Source organism: Euleptes europaea, chromosome 16 (assembly GCF_029931775.1).
Source record: "Euleptes europaea isolate rEulEur1 chromosome 16, rEulEur1.hap1, whole genome shotgun sequence".
NCBI classification, from domain to species: domain Eukaryota; kingdom Metazoa; phylum Chordata; class Lepidosauria; order Squamata; family Sphaerodactylidae; genus Euleptes; species Euleptes europaea.
The window spans coordinates 56,736,147-56,762,758 of record NC_079327.1 but is presented as its reverse complement, the minus strand read 5'-3'; the positions used below and the strand labels follow the sequence as shown (position 1 = coordinate 56,762,758).

Below are 26,612 nucleotides of genomic sequence, written 5' to 3'. Positions count from 1 at the left end.
AAAAAAGTCTGTTAGTGTTGAAAAATAAAGCAGAGGCCAGTACAAATCCGTAATGGTTCCATTTATTAATATGTGTATCACAAATACTCACAATATCAATGCATTCTTGTTGGCATGCTAGACAGAGGCCTTATTAAAAAATTCTTATTTTTTTAAAAAGGTCTTAAACTTTTGTTCCCCACCCCCAAAAAATATTCCATGTGCCCTTTTAAGCTTTTTGTTTTTGAAATGCTGATTGATCTGACAATGTTTTTTGTGGCAACTTCAATGCAAAAAGAGACAGAAAAAAATGGAAGATCGCATTACAGCACAGTCCATAATTATCTAATAAAAGGGAAGCAAAATTACTGCCTTCACAGTAAGCAAACACAGCTTAGTAACAATATGACACAGGTTCTGATTCAGAGGCAAAATGCACTAAACAAAGGCCTACTGGCAAATGCACAAGACATACAACATTGATTAAGAATCCAAGATGCAGAGGGACAAATTTTCCTCAAGGATATTTTTGACATTAATTTTTTGTTTTCAAGTATCTTCACATTATGTTACATTTCTTCTTGTATGGGGATAGTTGTTTTGAGGAGGGGGAAGTTTGGTAAGATTGGGGAAAACATGGTAAAGCAATAAAACAAAACCAAGAAATTAAAAGTCTGATAACCAAAATTATATATATATATATTCTATACAGGTTTAATATGGATGTGTGTGACATTTATTAACCATGGGCGAAAGGCTAATTATGTCCTCCAGTCACTACATGCAGTCCAGTCGCCGCTGTTAATGAATTACCTTTGTTAACTTTGCAATGCAACTACAATCTGACCAAGAACATACACAGAGCGCCATCATATGCAGAGCCTTCAAGATTGAGTGTACAGTACTGGGTGCTGAATGTTTCAGGCTACTTCTGTGGCACAACAGAATGGTACACTACGCATGGTACAGAGTTTAGAAGGAGGTGGTTGGTGGTTGGTGGTATTGTGTGTGTGTGTGTGTGTATAGTTGTGTATGTGCTCTAACATTCTTCAGAAGTCGTCCAAGATTTATCCCAGTTCCTGATTGAAAACAGGTGCTGTATTTCACACACCCTGAAAAAATAAGAGAAACAGAGGAGGAGGAGAAGGGGGGAGGGAGGAGGAGGAGGAGGAGGAAGAAGAAGGGAATAATTGGTTGGTTACTACCAATATGAAGAATATTCTTGTTCAATTAATGATTCTTTATTTTTGAAACATGAACGATTAACAGTGCAATCCTCAGGGGGAGGAATTGACTTAGGATCCGGCGTGATTCCTGCGCTGGCGTTAACGCCACTTGCGGCGTGAAAACAGGCACTAACGCCAGCACAGGGCAACTTACACCGGTGTTGGGGAGCCAGGCGGCAGCGCGAGGCAGAGGCAGAGGCATTGGTGGAGCCTTGCCAGTAGCATTTCTTCAGCAAACTTGCGCCTGCAAAAAAGGATGGTGGCAACCCCATGAAACTCTACGGAGCAGCATCACAGCGCTTGGGGGAAATCTGGTATTTTAATGCAGCCCCATGCCTCCGCAAGTTGCACAGGAGGTGGTGCAACGGTGCTGTCCCTGGGCATCCCGCAACTACCCCCCCTTCAAGATTGTTCTGCCTGAGTTCAATATCTAGGTAGTGGGTTTTTTGGCATGTGGGACTCATGAGTGGGAGCTACTGCATTCATCCCAGAAGCGTAGCCATGTTTGCTGTTGCAGCAAAAATTAACAGGAGTGTTGTGGCACCTTTAAGTCTACACTTGTTCAAGTTACACTTGTTGTAACATAAGCTTTCGTGGACCAGAGCCCAGCTTGTCAGATGCATGTAGCTTGTCTTCATTGTAATTAATATATACCTACTTTTACTGATCTGATTGACTGTATTAATAAATTTGAATTTGAGTATAAACCTGCAAAGTTATGAAAAATTGCATTACCACCAATTACTGTTATTGTGAATGAGATGGACTCTGCTCATCCTAGGGTTGCCTGTCCATCCCCCCTACTCCTGCCTCTTGTTTCCAGGGAAATCCTGGAAGGGGTGTCAGTCCTTTCTGGAAATCAGTGAAAACTTTACTATTTTACCACAGAATTTCCAGAGATTTCTACAGAGGTGTGATATAACATCTGGTTTCCTGGGAGTGACATTATGCTGTCACTGAGGGCTGCCCCCATCCCCGCAAAGTCCTTGCCTTTTGCTGATTGTCACACCAGGCCTGACCTCCCTAGCTCATACAACCCCTGGAAGTCCAAAGAAAAGATTACAAAAGGCTTTTTATTTATTTTTAACTTCTTATTTTATACGACTTTTCTTTGTGCTATTTAGGTAACAGCTTCATTTCCGGTGCCCTTTTTATTAGGTGTTCTGTTTCTAGGACAGAAAAAAGACTTGCATGGGCAGATTGGTCATTGTGGAAACTGAGAAAAGTCCTGGTTGGCTGATGGCCTTGTTACGGCCATTCACCAATAGGCCATATAGAACATATAGAATTATATAGATTTGTATAAATTTGTAGAATTTTCCTATTTTGGAATCATTGAGTTCTTATAAGAATCCATTTAAAGGTTTGTCTTTCTCTAGTAGGACTGGAGAAGGCAAAGGCTGGTCAGGCAAAAAGACCTTTCTCTATAATATGCATAGGAAAGCAAAGTTCTGTCTGTCTTTCTTAACATCTTATTAAAGCAGTTTTTGGCTGTCCTTCTCTGCTGTCTCTCTAACTAACACTGAAGAGACCTTGAGAATGGAGTATACTAACAGCCCATTCCTGAGCTGATGGCGTAGGGGAATGGCAGGGAAGAGGTGCAGCAGCACCTCTTCCTAAGGTGTTTCCCCTACGCCGTTAAACAAAAAAAGCCGTTGTGCGGCTTTTTTTTGTTTAACTGGGGCTTTTCGCCCCATTGAAAACAGCGAGGCTGAACCTGCTGGTGCAAGTGGCTGAAAGGGGGTAGGAAGCCGCCTAACCCGCGGCTCCTCCCCCCAGCCTCTCTACGCCATTTCATCCTACGCGGCCTCTCTACACCTTTGCCGGCCCCACAGAGAGGCCACACCGGCGGAGGGGGTAGGTGCGGCTCCGCGGCACTTGGCCGCCGGTGAAGCCACCCTCCCCGCCAGCATAAGTGCGTGTAATCTCGTGATTACATGCACTTACGTCAGAGGCAGGGTCAGGCCGCCTCCTTAGAGGTTTCGCCGTCCCCCTCAGGAATGGGCTGTAAGTGTCTGATCTAGTTACTACCTGGCCTTAACCTTTCTAGTAGCCTCAAAGCATTCAACTTTAGTGTGTTTCCTTCAACAGCTAAGAGATCCTCTACGGTAGAAGGGTCCAAAGAATGAATATTATAATGGTATTTAGATTTATATATTATAGGTATAAGATACAATAATGGTATTATGTTCATTTTATCCACAGTTCTTAGAATATGAAGATGCTAATAGAATTGAATACTATAGATAATGGAATTGATAATATAGCTGATTGTTGTAATGAAAGTGAACTGTTTAAGCTATTGACCTTTGATGGGTTCACAGATAGCAGCAACACTGGACTTCTTTTCAGTATTCAATCCTGACTGCTGCACAGTTGGAGACGCTGAAGTGGACTTAGAGTTGGGGCCATCTCTGAGTCCAAACGATATTATTTAATTAATATTGGAGACATATAAATACAGGTGCAGAAAGGCAGAGAAGTTAGATCTTCCTAGCCCTTGGGGGCTAGGGGGTCTCATAGATCTCTCTGATCTTTGCGTAGATCGGAGGCTCTCAGAGCTTTCCAATCCTTATGGATTGGAGGTTCACAGAGCTTCCTAGTTCTTGCATGAACTAGGGGTTCTCACAGAGCTCTTCAGTCCTCACGGACTGGAGGTTTAAAGACCTCTTCAGTCCTTGTGTGCACTTTCAGTCCTTGTGTGCACTTTCAGAGATTTCTCTAGTCTTTGCATATACTAGAGATTCTCAGAGATTTCTCCTACAAATGGAGGGTTTTAGAGATTTAACCTGTCTTTACATAGACAGGGGACTCTCAGATCTCTCTAGTCCTTATGGACTGGAGGGTTTCACAGATGACATGAATGGGTAACATATGTCTATTTAATTATATGCTATTCTAGATATTTTGAATTAAGATTCTTTTAACTAAATCAGATTTTATTCACTGAACAAGGTACATATAACTATTTTTCAGATTTCTGTAACTGTTGTATTTTCTAAATGAAATATTATTACTGTTTTAAGGTTTGAAACTCTAATATAGAGATTTAAGATAGAGATTGCGTTAGAGATTGCTTGTAATATGAAATATGTTTAAGACTTATAATGTCTGAACTTTTGTAACATTTAAAGACTTTGTATTCATCTACATTCATACATACTTTATATGTTAAAGGCTTTACATACATACACATACATATATATTTTGATTGAAGCACTACAATAAAAAGTCTTACTTTTGTAAGTAAACTAAGTTGTGTCCTGCTAATTAGGTGACTAACTGAGTAAGATAACATACCACTTGTCAGGAAGGGGTCGATTCTAAGAGCATAGTCAACTGAAAGGCACTGACCTGCTTCAGCCTCAGCAGCTGCCCATCCCCCCTCCATTAGAAGGCTATGAAGGAGGGAGAGGGTGTTATAGGAAAGGGCCTATTCCAGGGCTGTTTGATCTCTCAGTCGACCCCTAAAATAATGGTAACATGATGGGGGGGGGGGGAGTAGATCAGAATATTTGTCAATACTCAGAAATAGCTGGCATAAAGAAAAGATTGAAGACCCTGGGCTTACTTTTTTAAAAATAAAAAAATTGAAAGCAGGGAATTCAGAGGTTGGAGCGGCATATGCCCACCTGTAGCTACAGGCCTGATAGGTGGCTAAAACCAAGAGACCAGTCTCACTTGAATACACAGGAGGGTATTTATTTGCTTAGGTTTTCTTTTTAACCCAACAGAAGCCATAATTCAGTGGCAGAACAGATGCTCTGCCTGTAGACAATTTCAGGTTCAATAACCCCCCAATCCCAAGCACCTCTTGGTATAAGGGCAGAGAAATATCTCTGTCTGAGATCTTGGAGAGCTGCTGACAAACAGAACAGACAATACTGGGCTAGACGTATACTAAGGCAGATTCATAAATTCTCATTTTCCAGTAATGCCAATCAACAGAGAACATCTTTTCGCAGAGGGACCATTCTAACTTCTGCAAAGGCCATCCACTAGGTATATGCAGACGACCTTTAATGGCTGTTGGAAGTAAGGAGGTGAGGCATCTAAGTCATCTTGGGGAGAACAACCTCTTGCACACAGCAGTATACAGACTCACCTTCTTACACCATCTCATACTGATTGGCAGTAATAAATCGGGACAGACAGCATGCCAGGAGCATTCCAATCAACTGTGGGCGAGAGGGAGAGAGAAATATCACACAAGGGGTCAAGTGTCATTGTGCAAACCACTGACTCCACAGAAAATGTTTTAGATTTTATTTTCAAAAAACCCTTGGAATATGTAAGAGCACAAATATTACATATTGCTGTTTTAAGGCCATTACAGAACCACAGAATTAATGCAACTGCAGAAGAGCAGCTCTAATAGTTTCTGTGAATTGTTTTTTTTAAAGGAATCTCTATTTTTGGAAGATTTGCCTTTAGGTAAGGCTTACTTTAAAAATATACATTTTATTCCTGTCACCCTAGATGCACTCTCAGCCCAAATGGCTCATCATCACCATTTACAGGATGAGAACCGCCTACATCAGCAGAATCTACAGTTATCCTCTGGGTTTGCATCTCATAGGCATGTTGGCATACACCCCATTGGTACAAATCTTAGGCTGGTCTTATACTGGTTGTAAGCCGAGGTGCAGCTGATCCATAAAAACTCCACGGTGGCCAGTCGCTGTGCTCAAGCTGCACAGCGGTGCACAACCCAGAGCCACACTCCCTGGACTGTCGTGGCCACTGGAATGATCACGGTGCTGAAACCGGCACATTCACCTCCACGTCACAGCAGTGCTTTCCACTTATTGCTGTGTCAGATGTGGCAACAGCAGAGGATCAGACAAAGAAGAGTTTCAGATGTTACAGACAGGTGTGCCACCTACACAAACACTTCCGAATTCAGCTGGCAGGATTTGCCTGTAAAGTTAAAAAAGTATCTTGCGTAGGGAAGCTCCATAGACTGCAGGTGTGGATACAGCTAGCACAACTTCCTGACCCAACATCCTTTGTCAGATTTTACAAGTGACACCAGTTTACTGCAGAAGAGAATGGCAGCACTTGTTTGAGCATCTGAAACTGCTCACAGAATTGTCTGATACTGTTTTGTTTCATCCATTTGATCCTTGGGGCATTTTGTACTGTGGCACTGTAAAACTTACTTGGTACATTTCTGTACCTTGACAACTGAGTGTGCTTAAGAAGGAGAGCAAAACATGCTACTAACAAACCCTCTGCAATCTGTACTAAATTTTGCCCATCTTATCGAAGTTGACAATTACATTAATCTTCCTAAGCACCTTAGTATTGTGTGTCATTCAATATGCCATCTGTCCAATCCAGCACTGAGGTTTTGGAAGACTTCTGACTGCCATAGAATAGTGCCTCTTTAGTTTCCTCTGTGGGCTGCATCCCTCCAGTGAGGCACATCCAAAACCTCTCAGGATGCTCCTTCTGTGGATTCCTTAGTCCGCGTCAAATGTGGACTTGCTGACCTCTGGTGGTCCTTCTTTCATATGTCCCCCAAACACCCTTCTCATTTTCTCATTCCATGCTCTGAATTATTCTTGGATAATGAGGGATGTTTTATGTGATCAATATAGCAATATTATTTATTTACTTCATTTATCCCCTGCCTTTTTGTTCTCCTTGTCTCCATTTTATCCTCACAACGACCCAGTGAGATAGGTGAGGCTGAGAGTGTGTGACTGGCCCAACATTAGCTCATACAATCCACATTTTGCAATAATACACTGTGGAGAGATGCCTTAAAAGGTAAAGGTCCCCTGTGCAAGCACCTGACCCATGGGGTGACGTCACATCCCGATGTTTCCTAGGCAGACTTTGTTTACAGGGTGGTTTGCCAGTGCCTTCCCCAGTCATCTTCCCTTTACCCCCAGCAAGCTGGGTACTCATTTTACCGACCTCGGAAGGATGGAAGGCTGAGTCAACCTCGAGCTGGCTACCTGAAACCAACTTCTGTTGGGATCGAACTCAGGTCATGAGCAGAGCTTGGACTGCAGTACTGCAGCTTACCACTCTGCGCCACGGAGCTCCTAGAGATGCCTTAGCTAGTTAAATTTAGCTACTGTTTTAGCTTCCTCAAAATTATAAGAATTCTAAATAAGAGTCTATACTAATTAAAAACATGCAACATGAGCTGTCATGTTGTCAGGCCTGTATCTCAGTTGATGTTTACTTTTGCTTTCCCGCCGACCAGACTCAAGGACTGTTATGCCAAGGTCTGTTATGCCCACTGAACACTGTTTGAAGCTCTGGGAACACACCTTTGTTTTTGATATGTAATCTCTCCCCGTTTCAGTGCTTTATATTACCAAGTTCTAGCCAGCCAGCCCCATAGCTGTCACCCTTTTCTTTATGCTCTGTTAACCTATTTTAACCAAGTAAAACCAGCTTCTTTGGACCTGATTGTCTCTGATGTGGTTTTTGGTTCAAGTGGGCCAAGGGCTGACACATGTACAAAGTCATATGGGAGATTTTCTACCACCGTTACTTGCTTTCTGTGGACTTGGATTCCAGAAATCTTTTCTGCTAATGGTGGTGCTTTGGAGCAAGAAGCCTTCTGCTGAGGCAAGAATGAGAAATCTGTAGCACAGTCTGCAAGAAACTGGGCATGGCACACAAACCCTGTGTGTTACTTGATAGCTGAATTTAACATGCTACAAATTTAATCAAAAAGGATTACATGCATGTATGGGAGAAGTATCTTAGTAACCTGGTAAGTCCAACATACATTCAACTGTTCTCTTTTCTCTAGTACAAATAGTAAGACTGGTGAAACTGCTACTTGGCTGTTACATCAGAATGCTTACATATTGTCACCTGTCATTTGGAATGGCAGTAATCCAAAACAGAGTCACACCCTCTTAAATCCACTGACTACAATGGAATCAGGATGGTGTAACTGTTCAGGATTGCACTGTGAATATCAATTCAGCAGATTACTAAATCACATAGAGGGTCGCATAATATCCTGCAGCTCAAAAGGAGACAGTTTTTTTAGACTTTCTTATTTTCTTATCTCTCTCATTTCCCAAGTGGTAGCTTCATTGATTGTGTAGTAACTTCTGAGCGGCATTCATCAACGGCTTTCTTTAGTATCATTCAAGCTCTGAAAAAACAACCTATCCATAATATTTGGCATATGGGCCCCTCACTCTGGAGTGATGCCTTCTATTATGTCTTAATGTTTGTGATATCTATCTCTAGATTACTTTTTACAATTATTTCCTTTCTCATAACGACAAGTAGTAATCTTTTGGATTAATGTTAGTTTCCAGTCAAAACACACTGCCTCAAATTCCTCAGTCTTTTCTGCATCTCACTAAATGGGAGACAGACAATAAACTCGTAGAAGAACTGGAAATGGTATTATAGGAGCACTGGTTGTTTTGACAGGCCTCATTTTTTCCCTATGGCGATCTCAGGTCAAACAGGTTTTGCATGTTTCTGAAATGCAACAAAAACCTGAAAAACTTGTTTACCAGATTGTGGGATGAGAGTATGTATCATGGGCAGTATTTGCTTTTTCATATAACTTCCTATATTCTGAAAAACTCAAATGTAAGTTCCTTTGGCCTTCAATAACCTGAAACATGGAGAAGAATGAATTAATGATTTTGTGTGACCTCCTCTGATCTATCTTTCCCCCTAACTTTATTTTGCTCAGTATCTTTTTTTGTCATCTTTAGAGGAGAAACCTGATGCACGATTAATAGTACAATCCTATGCAGACTTACTCCAGTCTAAGACCATTGAATTCAGTAGGCTTAGACTTGAACCAGCACTACATAGGTGTCAGGCCTGTGTCTCAGTTGGTTTCGTTTTCCCTCTGACCAGACTCAAGGACTGTTATGCATACCTAAATCCTTTTGAAGCTGTGGGAACCACAGCGCTGTTTGTGTTTTGTAATCTCTTGCTTTTTTCTATGCTTTTATATTACCAAGTGCAAGCCAGCAAGCTCCATTGCTGTCACCTTTTCTTTATGCTCTGTTAACCTATTTGACCAGTAAAAACCAGCTTCTTTGGACCTGACTGTCTCTGATGTGGTTTTTGGTTCAGATTGGGCCAAGGGCTTACAATAGGATTGCACTGTTAATCAGGACAAGAACTCTGTGGTGTTGTGGTGGCTAGACTGCTGAGAGTGGCAGACGTGACTCAATCTGTTGGACATGGGAAGCACTAGTTAGGTGCAAGGTAATCTCAGGCCACCCAGGATCTCTTAGCTTAATATATTTCACAAGACAATAAATGACACAGGAGAAAGGTTGTGCATATTGATAAACCAGAACCGAAAATAAACCCGAAATTAGCCATTTAGGTAATTTTTGGGCTTCGTGTTTACCAAACACCAAAACCTGGGGGTCAGCCTGAAGGTGAATAGGCGATTCCCGAAAAGAATATTTGGCTTTTTTGGGTTCAGCTATTCGCCTTTACTCAGAGGCATTGTTCTGTGCTTGCTCCCCTTTTCCTTTCTTTTTTTGACTGGTTTTGTTCTTTTTTTGACTGGCTTTTGAGGTAGGAGTCATATAATCGGAGCCACCTTGGTCTGACCAACTTTTCAGGTATATCACCCAACAGAAGACTTGGTCTGACCAACATCCAACCACACAGCCATCACGGTTCAGTGGGTTAATCTGGATCAAGCATAAGAGTTTTTTTAAAAGACAGGGCTCACTAAGTCCCATCCGGAGGGATATACCCTCCAACTAAAACGTGTCAGCTTCAAGTGCTCCTACCACCAGGCTTCCAAAGGAGACTTCTCAGCTGTGCGGATGAGCACTCTCCTTCACACAGCCCCTGCCAGGCTGTCAATCGGCTTTTTCCACCAGTCCTTGGCAACGCTGAACTTTTGAACCTAAAAAACTGATGGACAGCTCAGCTCGCAAATGCCTGGAGGATGGGGCTGACCCCTTTGCAGGCCCATAAAATTGGACCCCCTGTTCCAAAGTTCATCAAGCTTTGGTGTCCATCCAAGGAGAGTCCCTTGAAGCCATGCTGCAATTTTGGGGTACTCTACCTCCAAAAATGACCCTGCCCAGGAGCTTTGAAAAAAAAACAAAACCAAACACTATAATGGGCCTTTTTGGTAAACTCAGAAATAAGCCGAATATCAAAATTTACTGGTATGGCTTGTTCCAGGTTAACTGAAAAAATTAGGCCCAATAAACCCGAAATTTACCCAAAAATTGTTTTGCACAACCCTTCACAGGAGTTATACAGCACTTTTAATAATGCTAAGAGCTAGAGAAATCACTGGCCGTATCACAGAAATACTGGTTTAAGGCTAATTTTCTAGTAAAAAGTATGTTTTAGAGAATGTTCTAGGAAACAATTGTTTGGCATTTTTTCCCCAGTTGGGTGCTCTGTCAATCACAAAAGCTGTAGGCAAACTCATATTTAACGACTGTTGTACAGAAAAGCATAGGTGCAATCAGGCTGAGTCTTAGGCCCAGTTTCCAGTTTTATACAGGTTCAACTTTGGCCCACAATAGGTGTGATTTCATATTATATTTTTTAGTCCTATTTGCTGCTGTACTGTGCCTCACACAACTATGTACAAACACTTAATTTTACCCTGGCAATTAATCAGCCCATCAAAACAAAACAAAACAATAAAATGGTAAATGCAAAATACACCAGACTTCTACTATATGAAAACAAATGAGTTATCATACATTGTAACACTGATTTTCAATACATTTACAAATAAGTGCATAGGCTCGTAGTCTCAATAAAATCAGACCAACATAGCTCTAAAAGCTATAATTTGTTCCTCTTTAATGAGGAACATGGCTGCAATTCTATCATGCAAGAGTTACACCAGTGACCTTTTAAATGACTGTCTAGGTTCCTCTTTCCTAAATGTACAGGGATATTTTGGGAAGTAACAGGAAACTATCTATCCAGGGTGTTCATAATGGAATTTGCCACCAATTTCCATAAGAACATAAGAAAGGCCCTGCTGGATGAGACCAAGGCCCATCAAGTCCATCAAGTCTTTGACCATTCGTATTTTACAGTATATATCCTGGTTTGGTCCTACTTTTCTCTGCATGATTGTAAGCATACGGGTTGCCAATCTCCTGGACTGGTCATGCCAACCCAAACAGATGCGTGCCACCACTGTTCCATACGTGCGCCAAGCCCCAAATGCTATGGGGAGGGCTCCCGCTCCAGCGAGTGAGACTGATTGGAAGAAGCCACAGGCAGAGAAGCCTCTTGGAGAAAACCAGAGGGACTCCATCTTTCTCTGACCCAGTATCAAGAAGGCTGTCATTTACAAGACATGTCCAGGCACGCACGCAGTCCTCTTCCCCCCCTCCCCTTTGCATCATCAGACTGCTTAAGCAAAGCCATTCAGAGACATTGAGATAACGATCCTCGGACGTTAGCAAAGATCGCACCTATTGTTTCAGACCATTAATCTCATCAGCAAGACTCCTATTGTCTTCCTGGGTTGCACAAGCCACTGGAATCAGAATAGATTTCCACCCTGGCAGGGTCTTTTGTCACCTTTTGTCACCTGGGAACCTCCCGGGATAATCCAATCATCCTGCCCCCAGAGAAACAGTATAACTGGGGTAGCCCACACCCATAACTCTCTCTTAGGTTTTACCCTCCACACTTGCTGTCACTCTGTCGGTCTGAGCAGTAATGCCAGGCCACCCAGCTTCCCAGCCCCGCTGGGAAAGCCAAGGTAATCCATACCCCCCCCCCTGTATTATAACCTAATGGAACTTGGGACAACTCCTCTACAAGATAAGGTATCCTATATCCTGTGAAAATATTCCTGCCACTGGCAACCGTCTCTCTCTCTCTCCTACCTTTGAATTCTTAGACTCTATGTATGTTTGTGTGTTGCACCCCTGAATGCTTGAACACATAAACACTATTAATTTGGTATCCATTTGTCTCTGTCTTGATTCTAAGGTCACAGAAATACGGACTCTGGTATACACAGGTTGATCTCGCTTTATAAATATTGTAGTTTCCGATTGTTCAAGCTAATTTCCCCATTTAAAAGAGCAATTCGGGTAACAAGATGATTGCTAATCTAAAGTTACCCAGCTAGCATGGTCAATGTCTAATTACCCACCCCCATCTTTACACCTATGTGAGGACCCTGCGTGTCACCAGATATACACTGTGCTTGTTCCGGCCTCAGTTCTCCGAAGAAAGTCTTAGTTGTGGAGAGTAGCCTCTGGTCACATGGCCAGCTGGACTTGATGGCCAACCCTCAGCTATTCCTTGCCTGCCTTCAAATAATGTGAGAAATGCCATGGATGTTGAACAATGTCTCTCCCCTCTTTTGGGTCATCCTGCGCTTCAGGAGGAGGCCACTGTTCTACACAGAGCCAGGACAGCTATAGAACTGCTCCAACCCTGTATTACACTAAAGTGGTTCCCTAGGCACTCCTCCAGCCAACTGAAAAAAGATCAGTAACAGCTAATTTCATTTCTGCAAACTTGAAACAGTGGCTTTTGAACCCACATTGGTGGGCAGAGGTAGGAGAGTTGGGCTGTTGGTAACTGTGGGACAAAGGCAGGCCCAGATAACCCATTTCTAGATAACCCAGTAGGAAAGCTTGTCAGTCTGACGGTATGGATGCTTTCAGCCCCAAGGCAGCTTTTTCAAATTCAGTGCCATAGCAGTATGAAGCTTTCAAGTGCATACGTCCCCTTTTTCCATTCAGAGAGCTTGCCTTTTCCACAAGCTAAACGATCTCTAACTAATTATGCAAAGAGAAGGTCAGCAGGGAGAGTTCTCTCAGCTGCGGAAGAAATTGAGGCTTTTTTATGGAAGATTAAATTCTTCTCAAGGTAAAAGGTTGTTTGATGTATTCTCGTGCAATTGATTACTATCAAAAAGCTCTCATTTGGATTTGCAGCAAGGAAAACAGATTTGAAGAGTAAAAGGTATCCCATTTCCCTATATACACAGTAACATTTTAGTACCTTTTATAGAGAGAAAAAAGGATAAGGAATTTCTTCTCAAATGCAAAACAAGCCTCAAGGAATCTTTCTACAACAAATCACTTAAAAAACACAGTTGGGTAACATGCTATTGCCCCTCCCCATGAATATTCCTCTCCTAAAAGCTGGCTAGATCACATATTGCTGTAGGCAAAAACCACTTTTGCTACTGGCATGCTAGGAAGATCATGGCTCAGAGTTTCAGCAAAGTGAACTTGATACACTTGATACTCCCAGCAACCTGCCATTGCACAATCAGTCTTGCCCAGAACTACAAACAACTAAGTCTGTTTTTCCCTACCAAGTCACACACACCCCTAAAAAAACCCTGTTTGGAGGGGCATAAGAAGGGGGGAGGGCAAAATGGGGCTCAAACTCTCACCAGACAAGGGAACCTCATAAATGCTCCTGGGGATCTACAGGGCGTGCCTGATGAGAAGGATGTGCTCTTGCCCTAAGGGTGAGTGGTGACAGTGGAGTGAAAAAGAGGGAGAGGGTGCTAGAGACCCCTTATTTGAGGTGACACCCCTGCCAGTAGAAGAATAATGATTCTCTACTTCTTTTTTCTGCAGTGTCAGAGGCAGGAACACAAGAACTGTCCTACTGAATCTGACCAAAGGCCTGGCTAGTCAGCACTCTGTTTCCTACAGCATCCAGCCAGGATCCTCTGGGAGGCTCAGAAGCAGAGCATAGCAGCAACACTGCTCCCCTGTTGTTTGTCTAAAGCACTTAATTCACAGAGGTACACTGCTTCTGGATGTGGAGATTCTATTAATCTAACATTCATAACAGCCATCCATAGACCTATCCTCCACCCAATTTGGCTGAGGGTAAAGGAACATGGGATCTGCTGTAGTGTGCATGTACTTAAAGAGGCTATCTCTTCAAATCCTCTGCTCCCAGGTAGAACTGCCACCATGTGAGTGGAGGGGGGGTGTTAACTCTTTGTGGATCTGACTGACCGCCCCAGAACAGTCTTAAGCCTCAACAGCCAAGGCTTTTTTGTGACATAAAAACCAGGCAAGTAGCTTTTCTCCAGCACGGCAACTGCCTCCACCTGCTCTCCCTTTTAAAAAGAGATTTCAATAGCTACCTGTTACTTGATGGTTGTTAACTCCTTTAACTAACTATGGCCCTTTATGCATGGTCTATTTCCAATGAATCTGCTGTTTAACTGCACAATATTTGCAGTTGAATTCTCAAAACACTATGCACAGGAGCTTTCCCCCCCCCCCCAAAGAAATTCATGGAGTACTTTGTGATCACTTATGCATCCCCAGGAAAAATATGGAGCTTCTGAACCATGTGTGAGTCCCTTCCCCCTGAAAATGCTGCTTTGTAATTGGCTGTAGTGTATTTTCTTTAAAAAATATGTCACCAGCTCCTGCCAGCCCTACAGCAGGATTCTTTCATTTGATTTGAACGAAGTGGCCATTTTACAGCCAAAGCATAGAAGGATCCAGACCCCCCCCCCCACCTCAACCAATTTGTTTTGGTAGTCTGGCACTCACCAAAACAAAAAAGGGCTTTCATGCCTATAAGAGGATGCATATAAGGGGAGGGTGGCAAATCAGGCCAGCTTTGTTCCATTCTGCTGAGATATGAAACTGACCCACACTCCCTCTCCCCTCCCTCTGCAACTAGCCTGTGACATTGCAGCACCTTTTTCTTGGGCTTGCTCAGTCTGCCAGCCATTAATTTACTGCAGCTGTAAAAGGACCAACCACATTACCCCCCACCACTGCGCCTCCCCACACTTGCACATGAATTTGCAAGAAAGAAGCAAAGGAGGGTGAGCAGACTGTAAGGGGAAGACCAGAAAGGGTGCTTAGAAATGGGGGGCTGCCAGCGCATAGGTTGTTTGTGATTATTTCAGTGTTCTCTCAACTGTTCGATCTGAAACTGACCCACACTCGCTGTGAAACTAAGCAGCTGCATGCTATCTCTCACTAGTGCATTCGCAAATGGCTTCAAAGGGAGGGGTTGGATGAGAGGGAGAAACACATGGGAAAGAGAAGTGACAAGTATGCACTGGACCAGCTTTCGATTTTGCATTGAGGAATACTTTAAACCCAGGGTAGAACATCCTGAAAAGTAAGGAAAATGCAAGGGGAGACTGAGGCAACTTCTGACGCTTGGAAAATACATGCATAATCAAAATGAAGACTGAAGTAGTCGACCACGACTGGAACAACCCATGCATAAAAGGCTTGTATGTTGAATGAAGTTCTTCCTTTGCCTTTCCTGAATTTCCTGACAATGAGTTTGATTGGGTGGGCAGAGGAACTAGTTTTATTTAAATATATGAATTCTTAATTGCCTCTAGCAAATACCCCTGTAGGAGAATACTTAAAAGAGTTTAATATACTGAGTGTCTAGTAGTTTATCTTGGGAGAGAAGAGTGCATTTGTTTTGTGGGCCCTTCCTGTTGGGCAGACAGTTGAACTAAATGGCCTATTATGACTTACATTATAGAGACCAGTATTAATTCAATCCAGTTGGGATCTGCAGACATCATTCTGATCTAATTGTTGCAGCCAGCTACAGTTAACCTTTTTCTGGTTAAAGCTAGAAAAATTAAATGAGTAAGGTGAAATTCTCAAGGAAAACATCACTAACACATTGGTCTGTCCTAATTTTTCAGATTCGGCATTTATATACATTTTTTTAATTGGATATACTGAAAAATGAAACAACACTGCTGTTGATGGCCCTGAATGTGAGCATTTTAAATGGGTCCAAGTAGGCAGATGATTTTATTTTGAAGATACTAGTTCTCTGAATTTATTATTTCCTTTAAGCCAAAGTCAGCTTTGGGCTGTGAAAGCCTTAGCAAGCCATGGATCAAATGTTTGTCATGTGTTTATGCTCCATTTAATCCTGTGCTTTATTGGGTTACCCTTTCTTTGACCCAATGAAAGAAAGGGTACTTCCCCCCCCCCTTGAAGCAGTCATTAATTGGGCTGTAATTGATATTCCCAAGAAGAAACTCCATTTAAATTGGAAAAAGAAAAATCAATGAACAGATGACCTCAGGATTAATGAGCAGTCAGAGGCTTGACCCTGACCCTAATCCTTTCCTGAAGCTGAAGAAATAAACAAACACACCCCTTGCCTTCAAAGCACCAAAACTGTATACCTGTGAGAATGCAATTCCAAAAGCCACTCCAGCTATGATCCCCATATTAGTCTCCATAAAACTGGTCACCAAATCATAACAGCCCTGGAAAAAAAAAAGGCAGCCAATTACTTTTGGAATGCACATTCAATTACCTTTGATTTTAACTTTCATTCAACTAAAGACAGGCATTAATGTCAACAACATGAATTATTCAGGGGGAGAGTATATTTATTGAAATTATGGAGGTGGAATTACTGAATAACTTTATACATTTTGAATTATACAGTGCTATTAAAATGTGAGTTAAAAACACTTTTTTAAAAAAAACCTGAAAGTGTGTACTTTAACAAAGTAAGCACAAGTGCAGTACAAGAAAGATATAGTACAACAAAGAATACACACTGAGATTAATGGAAGATTACTTAGAATTATTTAGAACAATTATGCCACAGATATGTGGTAAGGAGGCATGTTGCCATGCAATCCTAAGAACACTTTCCTAGGAATAAGTCCCATTTAATAGATCTGATTAGGATATTGAGTAGACCTGATTAGGATTGCTGTTTTAGAGTACTAATGTGAATACTGGTACTTCTAACAATCAGGCTTATCAACCCATCAGCACCACACAAAAGATTATGATACAGCATTTTTGGGGATGAGGTACAAGGTGTTGTCTTTTGCTTCATTGATGACTTACTAGATGTTACTGCATTACTATGCTGAGCTTGAAACTGAGAATGATTTTTGATTCTAACTGATAGATTTTGATTGAACACAATCTTATAACCCCTTGACAACAGTAACCAAGCTGTATAATTGGCTTAGCATCTTCCAACAGCTGTTAAATACGTGTATGTTTTGTGGTCTTTGGTTTTTTGTACCTTTTTTTTATACCTAAGATGTTGTTCCATTTGTGGCAGAACTTTCCTCCAGTGCAAGCAACCCTGTGCCAATAAAATAACCTCTTTTACCACTTGCGGAAGGCTCCTCCAAAGCTCCACCATTGCTAGAGCCCAAACACTATGGTTGTTTGATAGTGTAATCCTATGCGAGTTCACTCCAGTCTAAATTCATAGATGTCAAATTGAAGTCCAGAATCTCTGAGTTTTGTCTGGTCCAAAAAGTAACACACTGTGTCTCATCTAAGGCTTAAAATACTGCTGGTGCTTATGATAACTGGTGGTTATTATAACTGATGGTCAAGGAACTACATATTTCTCTAGCTAGAGTAGTCACCACTCGTGTAATTTCTTTCCCTTGATCTTAACACATAGTAAATGTCCCAGAATTAAGGATTGATTGATATCCTTATACCTAATTTTATATCCTAATTTGTCAACACAGAATCTTAAGCCTGAGGGGGCTAAAGAGAAATTCAGTCTTGATTTGAGCATGTAACTTCCATGGGACCATGAGGATGAAGGTCATATTCTCTAGTGTTGTGGCTTGAATGTTGAAAACAAAACTGAGCCAAAATTATTCCTTAATAAACATCATGCTATTCTAAGACCTCTCAACCTACTTTGTCACAGATGTTTTTTCAACTTCATCCTAATTCAGTAATACTTGTATTCTGTTTCATAACCCTGTTTAATTACTATACGTCTGTTTAATAGCCTCACAAGGGTTAGTTGAAAATTACCAACAAATTTACCTAACAAAAATGTCTCAACTAAGGAGAAAATTTGCTAATTAATACCCTAGTGCCCTATTTTCACAGTAGACAAATATTCGTTTATTAATATTTTAGAAAAAATCCACTCATCAAAACTTGCTTGTAATGCATTCTGAAGATGGGAATCGGTATATTAGTGCTGATTAAATTTCTTTGCTCTGCTTGACGAGTAAAGCATATATAATATACAGAACAGAGCCACCAAACAGCAAAAGCTCACATGGTTGAATTGTACTCTTCAGATCACTTCAGCCCAACACACCTGCATTAAAGTAACCTTTATCCTCCAGTCTTTTCCTACGGCATCAGACCTTTGGAAACTATATCAGGAGGACAGGTAATTTGAAGGAGCACCTCAAGTCTTTGGTGAACCTCATAATAATCAAACATAGAGTGATCTGGATAAGGGTGAGGAAAGAGGGGTGAGTAGATTCTTCAGTGGTCTCTCTTGGTGGAGGCTCTAAAGTGGATGACAGTGGTATGCTACTATCAGCCTACAGCCAAACTGTGGCTATAGATGACAACAAACTGGCTTTCCATTTACCCCTATTAATATTGCCTGTTTCGACTCCTGTCTTTCTAGCATTTGTTGTCAATCCTTGAACTCCTCAGTTTTGTTGTGGGAATCCACCCTCCCACAATCTAACAAAAAAATGGATGAGGGATGGAGAAAACAGAGATTGGACCATTCCTGATATAATCTGTTTGTTAGGGGTTGGGCATTTCTAGCATATCCATTAAGACATAATGTTTAGATAGCTTTATCCCAAGGCAGAACAGTAGCTAATACCACTTTTTATCATTATAGCACTCCACTTGTTTTTGGGTTATTTACCATCGAAAGGATTCTCCTTCAAATCAAGGACAATTCCCCCCACCCCATATTTTTTCTTTTATTTGGCATAAAAAAATGTATTACAGTTACAGGCTCCACTCAGACATTATACTAGTCATGCTGCATACATATTCTCTCTAGTATCAGAGGAGCAGGCCTATTATCTTGGGTGCGGTGGAACACAGGCAGGATGGTGCTGCTGCCGTCGTCTTGTTTGTGGCTTCCTAGAGGCACCTCATTGGCCACTGTGTGAACAGACTGCTGGACTTGATGGGCCTGGGTCTGATCCAGCAGGGCCTTTCTTATGTTCTTATTATGGTAAAGTGTTTTATAAAACTGTGGTTTGACCAAAGCTTAATCTGAATCCAGATGGTCCAACAATCCACATAGGCTGACTGGCACCAAACCAGGAATTCAAGTTAAGGTTTATAGTTGGTTTGTTAATGACAGTATTAATAAATTGTGGCTTGTTGTGATGCATGAATTTACATGCCACAGTTTTCTGGTTAGCACTGCCCCCTTGCAACCTTCTAGCTGCAAAGAAGGCCAGGGAAGGTGCTCCTCCTGCTGGGAGGCAAAAATGAGGTAAGAAGTAGACAAACTTAGATACAAACCAGAATCTGTTATTGTATCTGAGAGAAAAAACAGAGTTCATTGCACAAACCCCAGTTTATTCTAATGTTTGAATGGAGCAATAGCGGAAAGGGTAAACAACATGGCTAGAAACCTCACTAGATGTATTACATCACATTCTTCGATGTGGGCTAGACAGGCTTCAATATTCTATGCTTTATGAGACATCATTAACCTACCCTATCACTCCAGTCATCTTCAGAGGCCCTGCTTTGGGTGCCCCCACTGTCTGAGGTTAGACAGGTGGCAACCTGAGGAAGGGCCTTCTCAGCCGTGGCACCGAAACGTTGGAATTTCCTCTCCAGAGAGATTTGTCTGTTTCCATCTATTATTGATTTTTGCCAGCAGGTAAAGACTTTTTTTCTCTTTTGCTTGGACTTCTTCTCTCACTAACTCTTATCAGCCTCCTCCCTATTTGTGTTTATGTGTTTAGATATATTTTGTCAGAGGTTGTCTTTTGATTCTTCACTGAAGGTTTCCTGATTCCTTTACTAGCCATGCTTCGGCTGGCCTGTACAAGCGGTCAGGCTCTTGACATGAGTTAGGCCAGTGTTTGCATTTTTGCTTTGCTGTTCCCAATCCCTAATCCCCCCGCCTTTCACCTTGGCCTTGAGCGGCTAACGAGCCGTACTGTGTTTGGGTTGCTCCTCCCTCCTTTCCTGCCAGGCACCATTATCTATTCCTTTCCCAGGCCTGTTTGTAACTGCACCTGTGATATAATCATGCTTTAAGTTAGACACTGTAGTTGGGCTCGTCATTAGCAGCTTTGAACCTGCACGTTACCTTAGCTGTACCTGTTGCTTCTACAATAAAGTTTACCTGCTTCTGACCTGACAGTCTGAGCGAGTGACTTTGTGGGAATTGCCCAGGTTGGCTGGAGAACCTGACATTAAGCTGCTAATCCTCTTGCCCTGCACCCCGCTCCCATTCGAACGCTCGAATGGCTATGGCGGGGGACGGAGATGACAAGAAAGAGGAGGACAAGACGACACCAAGTGAGCCCGATCCTGACCCCAAAGAGAAACCGGCGGGAGAGAAGCCGGACGGGGCGGGCGCGGGTGCCAAACCGTGAGTGTCCCGTCTCAGTACTTGGCTGGACTCTTCCCGCTCTTGGGCCCTGTCAGGGGTCACCACCATGCGGAGGAAGCCGGCGGTCTCTGGTTTGGAGGAGTTTGATGGTGATGCGGCCCAACGGGAATCCCTCTTACGGCACGAGTGGTAAGAAGAATGTCGGCACCTGCAGTTTGAGAGACAGGAGATGACGGAGCAGATGGAGGCCATGTATACTTTGATGCAGGACATGGCGCGGAAATTGGATGACCTGCGGCGGAGGCCGCCGCAGCCACAGCAGCCCGTGGGGACAGGACAGCCTGTGTTACCCCTGCCGCCACCGGGGGATCACCCTGTTCCGGTCCCGCCACACCGGCGGGAATTGAAGATGACTTTCGATGGGTCAAGTGACCTGTTGTCTTATTTTCTGATCCATGTAGATGTGTTTATGCGGGAGCAGGGGGAAACTTTCACCTCGGACAAAAGCCGAGTTCAGTACGTCGCATCGATGCTGCAAGGAGAGGCTGCGGCGTGGATGGTACAGCAGTATGAACTACGCTCCCGTGTATTGAGGAGTCTGGATGACTTTACTGCAACTGCGCCAAGGGACTAAGCCAGTGGTGCAATATGCAAGCGAATTCCAATTGCTCTCAAGTAAGATCCTGGATTGGAGCGAGGCCACCCGGGTGCAGTATTTCCGTGAGGGACTCAACCCAGACTTACAGCACTGGGCCTTTATGCAAGGAAATCTCCAGATGTGGAGGGATGGGTACGGCATGCGGCCGATATCGAAAACCATAGACAACTACTGCAAATCTCCAAACAGCAGACAGCTCGGGATGCCAAACCCCTTGGAGACAAGCCAGGGACTTTTAAGGACTCTCGGCCCTTCCAGGGAGGGGGGCAATCTGTGGCAGAATGCCGTAAACACTTTGAGAGTGGGGCTTGTCTAGTTCACGAGGGTTTGGGACATTTTGCCACCCGTTGTCCTTCCCGAGTGGAGAAGCCAGATTCTTCGCAGCAGTCGACCGGGGAAACAGAGAGAGCACGCTCTGAGGGACAGTCCCGTCACCGGAGCGGCTTGCCAGGGAGACGGAGTATGTCCTCGGCCCTTCAGGTACAATTGGACCAGGACCAGCTGAAAGCTACCGGCCCATCGGGGCCGTGGATTACAAATCCTGCATCCGGCTCACTGGAGCCGAGGATTACAAATCTGGATTCCCCCTCCTCCAGTGATGGGGAGGAGTGGGTCCTGTCGGCAAAAAACGCCGCCGGTCTGCCGTAACGGGGGCTCCTCGGCAGACCGTCCCGGACCGTGAGCAGGGAGCTCCAGTAATGGTAAGCGAGCAGGAGGACAATGTGTACGTTGAAGTCACCCTTGTGTTACCCGGAGGGGGGCCGATGTTGCAAGTGGCAGCACTAGTCGATTCAGGCTGTGCTCGGACCTTAATGAACGAAGAGACAGCCCGGGCGTTAAGGGTGAAACGAGTCAAATTACCCGAGCCCGTTAAATTCTCCCAGATGGATGGTAGTGACTTTAGAGGCGGCCCGGTTACCCATAGGACGGCACGGGTCGCCTTGGGAGTGGGAGAACACTGGGAACAACTCCACTTTACAATAGCTCCCATACAAGCCCCTGTTGTTTTGGGCATGAACTGGCTGCTGGGTCACAGTCCCATCATAGATTGGAAAGAATGCACTCTAACTTTCTCACAAGCTCAGTGTGACCGGCATAGACGAGAGATGGTCTTCAGAGAGCAAGCGGCTGCATTGCTTGAGCAGCCGTCAGTAAAACCCCCGCTGCCTCAGCTTTCTAAAGAATACATTCAGTTTGCCGATGTATTCGATGTTCGTGAATGCGATGAGTTACCCCCCCCACTGGGATACTGACTGCGCTATTGAAGTGGTGGGGGAAGGCAACCTTTCAAAAGGAAAATTTTACCCTATGAGTCCTAAGGAAAAGGCTGTATTGAGGGACTATTTGGACACTAATTTGGCAAGGGGGTTCATCCGCCCTTCCAAAGCACCTTACTCAGCGCCCGCTTTCTTTGTGAAGAAAAAGACTGGCGATTTATGACTCTGTATTGATTTCCGCAGACTCAATGCGGTCACGCAGTCTAACGCTTACCCCCTTCCTCTCATTCCAGACCTGCTCGCTCAATTGAAGGAAGGCCGGATTTTTACTAAACTGGACTTGGTGGAAGCTTACCATCGCATCAGGATTAGGGAAGGGGACGAACATAAAACTGCCTTCTCTAGTTGCTTGGAATGTTTGAGTACTTAGTAATGCCATTAGGATGGACGGGGGCTCCTAGTGTGTTCATGCAAATGATTAATGAGGTGTTACATGATTTGTTTTCCGAGGAGTAATTGTTTATTTGGATGACATTTTAATTTACACGAAAACTATGGACGAACACGTGGCTCTAGTCAAAGAAGTTTTAAAATGGTTGCTCGCTCATAAACTATGCGAAGGTGTCCAAGTGCGATTTCCATCAGCCATCTATAACCTTTTTGGGTTATATTGTGTCACAACAAGGGCTTGAGATGGATCCCGAAAAGGTTCGGGCAGTAGTGGAGTGGGAAGCCCCCACTACACATAAGCAGTTACAGCAATTTCTCGGGTTTGCTAATTTTTATTGGAATTTCATTCATGATTTTGTCCATGTAGCTTTGCCCCTCACCTCCCTGCTACGAACGAAAGGGAAAGGGCCCGCAGCCACTTTGCCGTCCGCCCGGCTTCAGTGGTCTCCTGAATGCCAACGAGCGTTTGATACGCTCAAACAGTTGTTCACGTCAGAGCCAGTGCTACAGCATCCAGACTGTGAAAAACCGTTTATTGTACAAGTGGACGCTTCTGATGTTGCTATGGGGGGGCCCTTTTGCAAAGGGATGAGAGTGGCCGTTTAAAGCTGTGCGCTTATTTCTCAAAGAAGTTTTCACAAGCCGAAATTAACTGGGCTATTTGGGAAAAAGAGGCGGCCGCTGTGAAACACGCTCTCACAATTTCCTGGAAAGGGTTGAGGTGCCCTTTGAGGTCTGGACTGACCATAAAAACCTAGAGGCGCTTAAAGGCTCTAGAAAGCTGTCAGCAAAGCAAGTTCGTTGGGCGCAATTCTTTGCTAAGTTTCGGTTCGTTCTAAAACATGTACCAGGGAAAGACAATTCATTGGCTGATGAGTTGTCCCAGCTTCCCCAGTACCGTGGTCAAATCGATCGTCCGGTGGATTCCCTCTTTACCCCTGAGCAGCGGGGGGAGGTTTCGGGGTTGGCTGTGACTACCCGGGCTCAAAGCCGGGCAAAAGATTCCACCGTGACCAGCGGGCTCCCGGAGGCTTTCCGGGTGAAACTGCGCGAAGCCGCACTCCAGGAGGAAAGGGACCAGACCCTCCCCCAAGCCCTCATTCGCCAAGGGGACCTGTGGTTCCATGGCACACAACTCTATGTACCTGAAACTGTTAGGAAGGACGCATTGGAGATGGTTCATGGAGCTAAAACAGCAGGACACTTTGGGTTTGTCAAATCTTTGCATTTGCTGCAGCGTCAGTTTTGGTGGCTGGGGATGAGGGCGGATGTGGATCTGTTTGTGCATAGCTATCCCACCTGCGCAACCTCAAAGACTCATGGGGAAACTCCCGGGACTCCTCAAACCTTTGGAAGTTCCATCTGTTCCCTGGGAAGTCATTGCAATGGACTTTATTACAGACCTTCCTCCCAGTCGGGGGAAAACAGTATTGTGGGTGATAACGGACTTATTTTCCAAGCAAGTCCATTTTGTCCCTTGTTCAGGTTTGCCTTCTGCCCAAAAGTTGGCATGCATGTTCGTTACACACGTGATGAAATATCATTCATTCCCACATAAGATAAATTCCGACGGGGAGCCACAATTTGTACCTGCTTCTGACCTGACAGTCTGAGTGAGTGATTTTGTGGGAATTGCCCAGGTTGGCTGGAGAACCTGACATATTTCATCCCATTGCTTCAAATATTTTTATATATTTGTATTTTAAACATTTTAATGTTTTCATGTTCAAACTGTTTTCATGTTTACTGCCTTAGAAACTCTGAACTGGGTTGAAAGGCAGTATAGAAATGTTTTAAATAAAAATAGAATAATTCTGAACCTGGCTGCAGTGTTGATCAAAAAACTCAGAGAATGGGGCCAGATTCAGACAAGAGACATTTTTTTGAAGCCTCCCCAGGTTTGCAGAAAAATTCTAAAAGTTTAAAAAATGTGTGTGTGTGTGTGTAAAATCCCTCTCAAATGGAGAAACATCATCTGCACTTACACAGTCAACATAAAGGTAATGTTACCCTCACTGATTATATATTTGGCTCTCCCCATATTTGATTCTCCCCCAGCCCATTCTATCCATTGTTACCCTAAGCAAGTGGTCTCCACATTAGTTGGAGGTGGGATTAGCTGGAGATAGAGAGTGAGAGGGGGTAACTGGGATCGATAACCTAGGTATGCCAAAGTCAAAAAGGGCAAGAGTCCAGTAGCACCTTAAAGTAGCACTTTTAAGGTGCTACTGGACTCTTGCCCTTTTTGACTACTGCAAACAGACTAACACGGCTACCCACTGTGAATTATCTAGGTATGCCAAGATTGTCCTGGGTGAAAAACTCTCAAATAAGAAGAAAAGGAAGAAGAAGAGCTGGTTTTTATATGCCGACTTTCTCTACCACTCAAGCCAGAATCAAACCGGCTTACAAGCACTTTCCCTTCCCCTCCCCACAACAGACACCCTGTGAGGTAGGTGAGGCTGAGAGAGCATGACTTGCCCAAGGTCACCCAGCTGGCTTTGTGTGTAGGAGTGGGGAAACAAATCCAGTTCACCAGATTAGCCTCCGCCACTCATATGGAGGAGTGGGGAATCGAACCCAGTCCAGACGGTGAGCAGACGGTTGTATAATTAAAATTGGCTTTATTAAAAATTAATTAATAAAAACAAGAAATATATTTCAAGCAATGAAGCATACAAGATCTGACTAATAGAAAAAGGGGAAGTTGGATAGGGTTTCAGGGATGGGTGATCCCAGTCTTGAAGGGATGTCCAGGGAAAGCAGCGCTGAGGAGGAAAACGACCTGTATTTCTAGGAGTAAAAGGAAAGAGCCCATATGCAAGTGGAGGTGCGCGTATGAATCCATAATACACACACACACTACGAACGGCCAAAGGACCCCAAAATGGGTCCTGAGGCAGTATGAGGTAAGCTGGTAGGAAAGCCAGAGACAAAAAAAGATTGCTTTTCTGGGGTTCCAACAAAAAGATAGGAGAGGCTTGATGAGTTGTCAGGACCCAAGAGAATGACCCCTGGGCTGTTCCCCTGAATACCCATGGATTGCTAGGATGGGTGCAGATAGGGTAAGTCATGATCTGCTCAGAGCACTAATTAAATCACCTTATGATGACATAATGGGGATTAGCTAGCCCCACTGTCAAGCCAGGCACACCTTAAGGGCCAGGGGAAAAGTTCAGCAGCCAACCATCTTCCTGCACAGGCTTGACAAACAAGATGGATCCCAAAACCCTCTGAGAGGCTTAAAATTTTGTCAGGAGCTTTGGAAGTCTGGGGATCTGGAATCTACCGATCATGTCCTTTTCAGACGTAACTTCTATACGACACTTCGGACCAAGATCACTGTACCCTGATAAAGAAAACGAGTGTTGGTAGAGAGGTGGAATGGACTAATGTGTGTCTGATGGGAGATAATCCTTTAATTACATCTCAGGTGGCAAAATATTGCATGAAGATGCAACATTTTAGAGTAATCTCCATGAATTAACTGGAATGTGCAAAGTGGCTGTTTTAGATTAGGAATGTAAATTCAACGTTTGTATTACTATTTTTGTTTTATCTGGCTTAATGCTGCAAATAAACTATTATTATTATTATTATTATTTTGTTGGGAGCAGTGTCTTGCTCTTATGCCAGTCCATGGCTCTCGGCCTTTGTAGCACCCCTCAGTGGGAGGAGGGGTCTGACTGCTTACACCATTGTACAGTTATTTTGGGTCAGAGAGATCTCTTTTTCTTCACCATGGAGCTGAGGCAAATCTGACCTACTGGAGAGGGAGAGGATTCAGCT

At 43.6% G+C, this 26,612-nt stretch overlaps 1 protein-coding gene across 1 annotated transcript in view; it reads right to left on the bottom strand.

Moving 5' to 3' along the window:
• Window positions 1–1,067: 1,067 nt before the first annotated feature.
• Window positions 1,068–26,612, bottom strand: part of TSPAN7 (tetraspanin 7) — a 161,142-nt gene continuing 135,597 nt past the window's right edge. Inside the window, exons 6-8 of the mRNA XM_056861744.1 lie at window positions 16,342–16,425; window positions 5,311–5,383; window positions 1,068–1,091 (exon numbers count right to left, since the gene is read on the bottom strand). Coding sequence (XP_056717722.1) covers window positions 5,315–5,383; window positions 16,342–16,425 — 153 coding nt within the window. The 3' untranslated portion in view covers window positions 1,068–1,091; window positions 5,311–5,314. The remainder of the gene's footprint in view (window positions 1,092–5,310; window positions 5,384–16,341; window positions 16,426–26,612) is intronic.